This window comes from Parus major, chromosome 4A (genome assembly GCF_001522545.3).
Source record: "Parus major isolate Abel chromosome 4A, Parus_major1.1, whole genome shotgun sequence".
NCBI classification, from domain to species: Eukaryota; Metazoa; Chordata; class Aves; order Passeriformes; family Paridae; genus Parus; species Parus major.
In genome coordinates this window covers 5,197,292-5,208,009 of record NC_031772.1, presented here as the reverse complement: position 1 = coordinate 5,208,009, position 10,718 = coordinate 5,197,292, and the positions used below count along the sequence as shown (strand labels likewise).

Here is a 10,718-nt window from a genome sequence, read left to right as displayed (position 1 = left end):
GGCTAACCAAGCTTCCAAGAAAATGAGGGAAAATTACTCCCTTCCAGTAACTGACACTGGCAGAGCGCTCGGTTTTCCTCCAGCGAGCACTTATTGGGAGGTTGCTTCTGTATTTTACAGCTCATCCCAGGCAAAGTGACCGCGGAGAGGAGCAGGAGCAGCCGGAGGGAAGGGCAGCATCCCCTCCCACATCCCCGGCGCCCAGAGGGGACCGAAATCCGCGCTCTCCATCCCGGGGCACCGGCACCAAAGGACGTCATCGCCTTCCCAGCGGCTTTAACGTCATCGCTGCTCTCCTTTGGTGCGGAGAAGAGAAACAAAATACAGGATTTCCTGCTCTGCAGCCACCGGACCGGGCTGCAGATGCCGGCAGGATTCCGAAAACATGTGGAAGTTGAACGAGGAGGCGCTGGGGTTGCTGAGAAATCCAGCGGGCGATAAAAGCAGGACGCCGGCTGCTCCTGCTCCCTAGCACGGCTATGACCCACCCGGGGCATGGGAAGCGCAGGAAGGTGAGTGGAATTTCTGCTCTTTTCTTCTTCAGGACGCTGAAACCGGCGCAGTTTTAGCGACTTTATCGCTTCTTTGTGGTTCAAGAGATGGTATCGGGCAGGAGCTGGTGCAACATCCTCAGCCGCTTCTGCTGTGCCCACAAGTTTGTCTCCGAGGGTGGGTGAGAGGGGCCGGTGCCTGGGACAGGCTGTGATGTTGAGGAGGACGTGGGGGGAGGCTGTTTTAGCCAAAAAACCTCAATTTTGTCCTTAATGACGGAGGCTGCCATAAGCCATCGGCTCTATTTTCGCATTTCCTATTACTGCTTGTTTGTTTGATTAAACAAACAAAATCGTTGCTTGCAACCCCAGCCTCCAGTAAACTCCACTACTTCAACCAAGACCTCATTTCAAGCCATAAATGGATTTATTATTATTTTTTTTTGATTTTTTTTTTCCCAAGCCTGCCTTTCCCTCCAGCATCCCAGCGCTGAAGGGAGGCAGCTCTGCCCCCACGCCCCAGCTCGGAGGGCTCTCCCCAGCCATGCCTGGAGCTCAGCTCCAGCCTGGGCTGTCCGAGCAGCCCATGGAAAAGATGAGGGCGAGTTTGCCCATGGATGGGGAGCTGTAAATGCAGGAACACCCCGGTGGTGTGGGGCTGGGTGGGGCACGGGCTGATTCACAGGAGCCGGGCGGTTTCCAGCGCTGACAGTCACATTCGCCTCCAGGAACACTCCAAAAATCAACCCCGGCTGCTCCAAGAGCTGCCTCTGCCTCCAATTAATTGCAGAGTTATTTGATGTTTAATGAATGGCGGAGCTGCATCCACAGTCGGTGCTCTGACTCCCCGGGCACTGATATTGGGCTCCCTTCTGGAATTTCAGCTGATTAACACCCAGCTTTGCCAAAAAAAAAACAAAAACAACAACCACACTCCTTGCTCCTGCTCCGTGTTTAAATGCGTGGATGAAATGGGAAAATAATCAAAGAATGTCAGGAATATTTTATAGAAGATTTATAAAGGCACTGAACAAAACTTCAGACAGAGCCTGCAGGAGCATCTCTGTCCTGACACCACCAGCAGAGCAGGGGGAAGCTGGAGGGACATGGGGCAAAGGGAAAACTGGAAAACAGTAAAAAATGTAGAGCTCCACCTTCCCAGGAATTGTTGTAGCGAACAAGCCTGGCCTGACCCCAGCCCAGGGTGGGGATCTCTGGTACTTTCCTGCCAGTGCCCTCCAGAGCGCTGCCAGCCGAAGCTGTGAGGGGTACCAGGAGTGTCACCCAGCCCTCCCACCAGGAACAGGCACTGCTGTGCTCCAGGGAAAGTCAAAAACACGGAGGAAACCAGCAGGGAGGCTCCCCATGGAAGGAAGAGGTGTAGGATTTGGGCTGAGCTGTGTGGCAGGGACAGCAGGGGCTCTGTGACCCTTTCCATGAGCCCACACCAAGTGCCACCTCTGTGACGGGACAGCTGTGACAGGAGGTGGGAACAGCTGCATTCCCCAGCGCTCCCTGGCAGTTTTCCCTCTCTGTTTTCTGCAGGGATGTGAAGACGAGTCCTGCCACCCCTTTCCCTGGGTTGAACAGACCGAGTGCACAAGTCCCTCGTGCGTTTTTGGGCAGGTGAGGAGCACAGAGGAGCTTTTTGCCAGTATTCCCTCAGCGCAGATGTTCCCTCTCCCCTGCCTTTCCCAACCCAGTGGAGCAATCACAGACCTCTGGCACAGTCGGCAGCCGAGAGATGCCCTCACTCAGCAGCCCCAGTTCCACTGGAAGAACAAGGAAAAGCAATAAGGCAGATTGGGAAAGGCTCGGTTTGGAAAGCAGGGTGTGAGCACTGACCCTGCTCACATCAGAGGTGAGGCTGGGGCTGTATTTTAGATAATTTGTCTGTGCATAAAAATATAAAATATCTAAAAATGATGGCTTCCTCCTGAACCTGAAAATGTGGTAACCCCACCAAGGAGCTGCCCAGGTGAGGAGGAGCAGGATGGAGGAGACTTCATCCTGTACTTTGAAGCATTGGAATGGATTTGCTCCTGGAATTCCATCCCTGTGACAAGGAGCAGGCTCTGGGAAACAGCACTGTGGCTGCTTCTTAATTAATTACTGCTGATGAGGGGCTGGGTGACAGTGACCGGAGGTGCTGAGGGCTCTGCTAGCCCCAGCTCCAGGCAGGAAAGGGCAGGGAAGGCTCCATTTCCAAGGGGAAAATCCCACTGTTCATTACTGACGATGCTGCAGCCCCTGGGTTTGTATCCTACTGCTCCTAAATCCTCTCTTCCCAAAAGAACAGATTCTTTCCCATGGGATCTGCTCATGAATGGCAAAATCCATCACCTCTCCAGAGAGCAGCAGGAGCACCTGAACTCCCCATGACCCTCTAATAAATCCCCTGAGCACTGGGTGAGCTGGGATGGGTAAATGGAGGAGAAGAATTCATTCTTCAAGTAGAAGGGAGTTGTATTTATCTCCCTGCATGTTCTGAGCAGTTGCTGAAGGATAATTCCTGCTGCTGGTTGATAATTCCTGCTGCTCCAGCACGATGCCTGCACAATGTGCCGGGAGTGCCGGAATTGAGTTAGCAGGACCAGCAGAGCAACTGGCGTGTGTTTGGCCAGTTATTAACTTATAAATGCAGCCTTAACTCTGGAGCCAGAGCTGATGGATCTGTCTGCAGCTCTCCCCTGGCCTCAGCTGCCTGGGGATGTTAATTATTGCATTTGCTGCCGATTCACATCAGATCCCTGCACGGATCTGCAAAGACAATGCCTAAATCCATTTCAAATCCCTATTTATTTAGTCCAGCTGCAATTGCTTGTAGATGTAGAGCACCAATTTGACAGAGTGTGATGGAAAACTTGATGAAATAAAAGTTGGTCCTGAAAAACCCAGGATGCTGCAGAAGCTCTCTGGCAATCAAGAGATGGATGTTACAGAGCTCAGGGTAATCACTGTAATTGGGGAATCTCACGAGATCCCACAGAGCCCCTCTGCAAGGGGAGGGTGGAGGATGCCTGGAATCACTCCCTGGGAGTGGGGTCACCCTTCCCACCACGCACATTGGCTTGCACACACACCAACACACAACTGACTCTTCTGTCCTAAAGCACACTTGCTCCATGCAGAGATTTTGGCTTTACAGCATCTTTTTACTCACTCCAGAACCTCTCCCCCTGCCGTGACTGCCCCATGAGCGAAGAGACCCGGCCGGGATGGAGAGCAACGTGTCCTCCGGGAACTGTTCCTACCCCCAGATGTCCTTCCAGTCCACCCTCTACGCCACCACCTACACCCTCATCTTCATCCCGGGGCTGCTGGCCAACAGCGCTGCCCTGTGGGTCCTGTGCCGCTTCCTCAGCAGGAAGAGCAAAGCCGTCATCTTCATGATCAACCTGGCCGTGGCCGACCTGGCCCACGTCCTGTCCCTGCCCCTGCGGACTTACTACTACATCAACCACAGCTGGCCCTTCGGGAGCTTCCTGTGCCAGGTGTGCTTCTACCTGAAGTACCTCAACATGTACGCCAGCATCTGCTTCCTCAGCTGCATCAGCATCCAGCGGTACCTGTTCCTGCTGCACCCCTTCCGAGCCAAGGGCTGGAAGCGCCGCTACGACGTGGCCATCAGCGCCCTGGTCTGGCTCTTGGTGGGGGCTGCCTGCCTGCCCCTCATCATCGTCAGGAGCCCAGCCCTGTCCAACTCCATCAACAGCTGCTTCTCGGACCTGGGCGTGAAGCAGCTCAGCCCCGGGGCCGCCATCGCGCTGGTGACGGTGGCGGAGCTGTTCGGCTTCGTCATCCCCTTCGGCACCATCGCCTGGTGCACGTGGAGGATGTGGCATTCCCTGCGGGAGGGCCCCACGGCGCTGCAGGACGCCGGCGAGAAGCGCAAGGCCCTGAGGATGGTCCTCATGTGCGCCGCCGTCTTCTTCATCTGCTTCACCCCCTACCACATCAACTTCCCCTTCTTCATGATGGTGATCGAGAACGTCATCCGGGACTGCGCCGTGCACCGGAGCACGCTGCGCTTCCACCCCATCTCCCTGTGCCTGGCCAGCCTCAACTGCTGCCTGGACCCCGTCCTCTACTACTTCATGACCTCCGAGTTCCAGGCGCAGCTGCTGCGCCACGGCTGCGTGGCCCTGAGGGCTCGGCTCCCGCCCCGCCGGAGCAGCGCCTCCGGCACCGACAGCGCCCACGACATCCGTGTCAGGAAGAGGAATCTCCCTCGCCTCAAGTTCTGGTCTCTTCCCAAGTTCTTCGGCCAAATAAACAGCATGGACATCCCCCCCATGCCGCCCGACGAGCTGCTCCTGGAGTCCATCTCGTGAGCGCCAGCGAGTCCTGTCCGTGCAGGGGATTCCCAGAGCTGCAGTGAGGAAGGTCTGCTCTACTCTCCAAATCCCTCTGGAATTGTCCTTGTGTGCTGCCGGTGCCAGGACCTGACCCATCAGGACGTTGTGGTGCTGGAAGTTTTGCTGGTTGTGTTGTTGCTGCTGGGGGCTCTTGTTTTCCATCCCCTCGAAAGCCGCTGTCGATGCCGAGGTTTCCCCTGTGCTGAACTGGGTGTTCAGGTGCCTCGTTTTGGGTGTTTCAGTGCTTCTGTGTGTTTGCTGTTTTGGGGGATCCTTCTGAACCCTGAGCTGTGGGTGAGAGGCTCAGCCTTGGCACAGCTCTGGGGATTTCAGCCCTGATCCTGGGCAGCTACAGCCACCATCACCTGGAGCATCCACCACACACACAGGGCTCTGGGTCAGGATCCCTTCATTATCTCCACATAAACTGAACCTTTTTCCACTACAAAAATCCATCACTCGGGTCCAATCCAGCCTAACCTGGACTGCAAGACTATAACCAAGCAAAGAGTATCAACCAATATCACATCAATGTTATAAAGGAGGGTTCAATCAAACTGGGCTCAGCTCACTCTGCTGGAAAAGGCCCCCAGAGATGAGCAGAAGGATCCACCTGGCTCTTGGGAGCCACAGGCTGATTTGGGGGGATCAATATTTGGAAGACAAATTACAACAGATATGCCACAAGCAAAGAGGGAGATGTGACACCTCCCAGGGCACATTAACTCACAGAGCTCTGGTGTGAGCTGCAGAAACAGGGACTTGTCTTTGGTGTCTCTTGTGTTGTCATTGGGAGTCTTGTGTTATTTGTCATGTTCCTGACACGTGTGGTTGCACTTGAAGATCTCATCAAGATCTTCAGTTTTGCTTTGGACACCACAAACCATCCCAACCCTCACTGGGAACTGAGAGAATTTACAAAACTGACTCAAGTACACCCTGAAAGCTTCAAACTCCGAGGAAATAAAATGATCCCAGTGTGTGTTTGAGCTTCAGAAGTATTATTTTAAATGCTTGGAAATATTCTCATTATGCCCCACATCTGCTCTCAGAGCAGTGACACATTTTGGGGAGGGCACCCCAGTCTGGGGCTCAGAGAAGCCTCAAAGAGTGGCCATTCTGAGGTCTCCTTCTCCCAAAAATCCCTCAGGGAATTTTTTAAGTAAACCTAGGCAGAGAGGGATTGATAGAAAACAGCTTTTGCCATGATTGGATGCACATTTCCACCCCGTGCAGCGTTTCTGGGAAGCACGGAATGGGTACTGAGGCTGGATGGGGGAGACCAGACAGGAGATCCAGACAAACTGGAGGAATTTGCTTTGGTACTTAAAGTGTGCCAGAGACAGGCAGAAAATCCCAGGAGCAGGCAGAAAAGCTGCTGCCCTGAGGCTCATTCTGTCCCAAATCTCCTCCTCCTCTCACAGAAATTATAAATAACAAAAGGCCATGTTTTCCTTGTCTGCTTGGGGTGGGGAAGAGCTTTCAGTGCTGGAAAAATGCTGTTTCAGATGGCCCAAACCCAGCAGAGTGTGGAGGCAAAACAGGAAACCCAAGAAAACCTCACCAATGCCGGGACTGGCTCTGGGCAGCTTCCACAGACAGGTAAAACCACACCAGCAGGATCTTCACCAGAACTGTGCCTTTTCCTTTTTGGGAATGGCCCAACCCCGAGGAGCTGGGCTGGACCTCCAGGTGGCCCTGAATGACCACAGACAGGTCATTTATAAGCCCTCCTGAGCAACAGCAAACCCTGGATTGTGGCTCCAGTTTTACTCCACTGGCAGCACCAGCTCCAGGTTTCCCAGGAGCTCCAGTTCCCACCGGGACTTTGCCACTTTGTTTTCAGCTTGTTTTCTTGACATTTCTGCAACACAGCTTGCCCCTTCCAAAGAAAGAACAGGAAAGAGCAAACGTAAAGCTCTCAGTAATGTCACATGGAGACTCAGCAGCCAACCCTCCCTCAGGCTGTGCCTGCATCAGGCAGGGGAAATAAAGCTGAAAAATCCCTTGCTGGGTTGGACACCCTGGCTAGCAAGGATTTTGCTGGGTTTTCTGTAAATCAGTCTCTGAAGAAACATCCTTTTCCAGTACAAACTGCTGCTTCCTGCTCTTCCAATGCCTGCCAGCCTCCTGTTTGATCTGTCCTAGGATCATCATGGAATGGTTTGGGTTGGAAGGGGCCTTAAAGCTCATCCCACCCCCTGCCATGGGCAGGGACACGTTCCACTATCCCAGGGTGCTCCAAGCCCCATCCAACCTGGCCTTGGACAATTCCAGGGATCCAGGGGCAGCCACAGCTTCTCTGGGCACCCTGTGCCAGGACCTCCCCACCCTCACAGGGAAGAATTTTTTCCCAAGATCCCATCTAAACCTACACTTACATATCCCTGAAATTATGCACTCCTTGGGAGTATCCAAGCTGTCCCTTGCACGACACTTTTTAGGGCCCCACAGGGAGGGAGGGAGGGGAGCTACTTTTCTCCTTGCTAAAAATACCTTTATCCTCCCTCCATGACCACATGCTCCCAGTCCAGCCCCAAAGTGACTTTGCCTCTGGAAAACCTCTGTGGAGCCCTCACAATCGAGCCTCTCCTGATTTTTGGCACCACTGCTGGCAAGGGGCAGCTTCTCCACCCACCCACCTCGTGCTGGAGAGGGGAAGCGCTGTCCCTGGCAAAGGAACAAACACCAACAGCTCCAATCCCCAGCACAAATCCAACACACTGAAAGCAAATTTTGCTGCTTCAAACCCAGCCAAGCCAGGGAGCTGTTCTCCAAGCCAGGGAGCAGTTTTCCAAGCCAGGGAGCAGTTTTCCAGACAGCCATGATTTCATCAGACCCCAGTCCAATTTTCTGATTCATGTGCTCAGCCAGCAACACCCTGCAAAGCCCAAGGGGTGTGGTGGGACAGCACCGTGTGACAGCCCCAGGTGTGTCCATCACCCCTCCCATGCCCCAGGGTCCTGTTCAGGGCACAGAGGAGAGGATTTGGGAATTCTGTGTGGATGCCATGGCAGCGTTCAGCACTGGGAGGGTGCTCAGCATTCCAAGGAACAGCCAAAGCCTCATCCCTGCGCAGCCAGCACATCCTTCCCGGCAGACACTGCCACGCCATCGCCCAGCCCTGCTCCTTTTGCAGGGGTTTTTTGATTTTTGAAGAGAATTCCCTGCTCCAGGCACACAGGGCACGGGAATCCAGCAGTTTTTAGCCCCCAGCTTGGTGTCAGCAGCTCGGCTGCATCCCTGGCTCCACCCGAACCCTGCATCCATGGACCTGCGCCTGCTCCCCCTTTCAGACACGCTCCTTTCCCCTGGGACAGCCCTAGCCCGGTGGAGAACAGACAGAAAACCTCTTCCCAGGGATTATTTCTACTAAAGACAGGCAGTGCTGATCAGAAAGACCTCAGCTGGTTCTCTCTGAGGAGACCCTACAAGGTCATGAAGCACAAGCTTAGATAAACTGAGAACTTCCAATCCTTCTAAGATACAAATGTAAGTAAAGAAAAAAATATATATACTCAATACAAGAGAAAAACACAATTTTAATATTTTACTTTATGCTGTAAAATAATTGCTTTGCAATTTGATGCCCAGCTCCAAGACCTCCTGATTTTTGCTGGCCTCAACTACAGCAGGATTGGAGGGTCCAGAAAGGATTTTCCCTGGGGACAGCAGAACTCTGGGACTGGCACTTGGCTGCTGTAAAGGCGCCTTCAATTCCCACCCCACACCCCAGGAATGCTCCTGGAGTGATGGGAAATGGGATGGATGCTGGTGGCAATACATAGAGCATGGCACCAGCAAAACAGGATTTGGGGCTGCTCTGCAGGATGGTTTTCAAACAAAACCTCCCTCAGTACCCTACATCCACTCCCTGCCCCGAGCTCAGGCTCTGCCCTCCCATACCAGGCTGGCTGCTGTGGAAATGGAAGTGAAACAGAGAATCCATCACGTGCTGGAGTGGGGAAAGCAGAGGAGCCCACCTCCAAACCCAGGGGTTGGTCATTCCTGGGACTGGCCTTTGTTTTATTGCCTATTAAAATCACCTCCAAACCACCCCCCTCAACCCTCGTGGGGGACAGGGAGGTGCCAGGGTCACACAGGGAAGTGTTGGTGGAGCAGGGGCAGAGCCTGGGGACCCCTGCCTGTCACATCACACAGTTTTGGGGAGAGGAAATAAATGAGAGCACAGCAGAGGTAACTGGTGGGAGGTGCTGGGAAAGTTTCACATCCCAGCTGAAATTAGGGAAACAGCCCAGGACTGAGATGAGCTGAGGCAGAATCAGCCACTGAGAGTTCAGTGAGACCACAGCACCAAGAAACCTCCTTTTAGCACTAAACCCCCACTGCTGCCAGCCCAAAAGCATCAGTCCAAAACCCAGCCCTGCCCCACAGGGACAGCTCTGCAGAGAAGATCCCACACTGCTGAAAGCTCTGGCTCCCACTTTAATCAAAGCCCATCAAGTCATCAACAGCTCCAGAATAAAGCTGGAAGCTTTGGCCAGCAGGAGCAGCTGCTGGAGCAGGCACACAGCTGCATTTTTGGGAGATGTGATCCACAGAGCCTTAGAGAGGGGCTGGCCAGCACAGGGTGACAAACCCTGTGCCCTTTGAGGCTGTAAGGGCCATTAATAACCATTAATAAACCACCATAAAAAGGTGTGGAGAGAGCTACAAACCCTAAGCTGGAATGGTGATAGGAGTAAATCAATGAAGCCTTAAGGGAGCAGGTGTAATATAAGATATATATATATAGATATATAGATATATAGATATATAGATATGTACGCTGTTCTCCTGGGAAGATGTGTAAGAAAAATGAATAAATGCAAATTGAAAAGCTGCAAATCTCTGCAGAACTTCTCTGGAAATGGTTAGAAAAGTGACTTTTTCAAATGAGCCAACTGAACCATTGCTCCCTTAACAAGAATTCTTGTTGATGTTCCTGGAGCTGGAGTCCTCCTCTGGATAAGAAGGGAAGTGCTGCTTTTCAAACTCCAAGCGCAGCCAGCTCTGCCCTCTGCCGATGGCCGGGGACCACGATGGCCCAGGAATGTGGCCGTAGGTGACACCGCTTTGTGGCACTTTTGGAAAAGAAGAGCTCTTGGCTCTCACCCCGGTCAGCTCCATGAGAGCTGCGGGAATCCCCTGAAGGGGATAATAATGACCGTGGAGCGCTCGCTGCTTTTGGGGAGCCCAAATCTGCCCACGATCAGCTTCGGGGGGGCCCCTGAATCCCCCCCAAACCACCGGGACTGCAGCACAGGGGCGCGAACATCCAGGTGAGAGGGAAGGAGCCTTTCCCAGCGAGCTGGGGAGGGAAAATAATCCATGAATCCTCTCATTCCCTCAGCTCGGCAGCTGTCCCAGAGGTGACAGGGTGGCACACGGGTGGCACCTGCCAGCGCGTCCCTGTCCCCAGGAGCTGCGGGGTCCTACCGCCACCGCTGGCTGCGGGAACAGCAACCGGGGCGACAGCGCCCCCAAAACACCCCGACACCACAACAGCCGAACAAACACCGTGAGAAGCACGGCGAGGGAAGGAAAGCGGGTGATTGCGGGCAGGGTGAGGGGCAGGGACCCCAAAGCGCTGCCCCGGGGCCCCGCCGTGCCCGTCCCGCTCCCCACGGCGCAGCCGCTCCCCGCCACTTGCGCTTTTGCTTTGCTCAGCGAGGGAGGGACCCGCCGTGGGGACACTCCGGGACAGCCTCAGGGCCAGCAAAGGTAGGGCTGGAATTCCTCTCTCTGCCGGTTTCCTTCGGGGCAGGCTGAAGGGGGGTTCAGTTGGGGTTTTGTGGGTGTTTTTGATTGTTGTGCCGTAGATTTGGTGCGGCTCTGCCGGGAGTGCTGAGAGGGGATGGGACAGCCC

General features: G+C 54.0%; 1 protein-coding gene across 3 annotated transcripts; it reads left to right on the top strand.

Moving 5' to 3' along the window:
• On the top strand, positions 1 to 5,838 carry LOC107203847 (putative P2Y purinoceptor 10). Of its 3 annotated transcripts, XM_015626338.3 has the most exons (3): positions 1 to 512; positions 2,037 to 2,117; positions 3,660 to 5,838. In XM_015626338.3, exon 3 carries the CDS (start codon positions 3,710 to 3,712, stop codon positions 4,823 to 4,825), a length of 1,116 nt encoding a protein of 371 aa, XP_015481824.1. In that variant the 5' UTR covers positions 1 to 512; positions 2,037 to 2,117; positions 3,660 to 3,709; the 3' UTR covers positions 4,826 to 5,838. The 3 variants fall into 3 exon arrangements, with proteins under 3 accessions (XP_015481824.1, XP_015481823.1, XP_015481825.1); XM_015626337.3 differs by lacking the exon at positions 2,037 to 2,117; XM_015626339.2 differs by lacking the exons at positions 1 to 512; positions 2,037 to 2,117 and adding an exon at positions 2,164 to 2,352.
• The last annotated feature ends 4,880 nt before the right edge of the window (positions 5,839 to 10,718 follow it).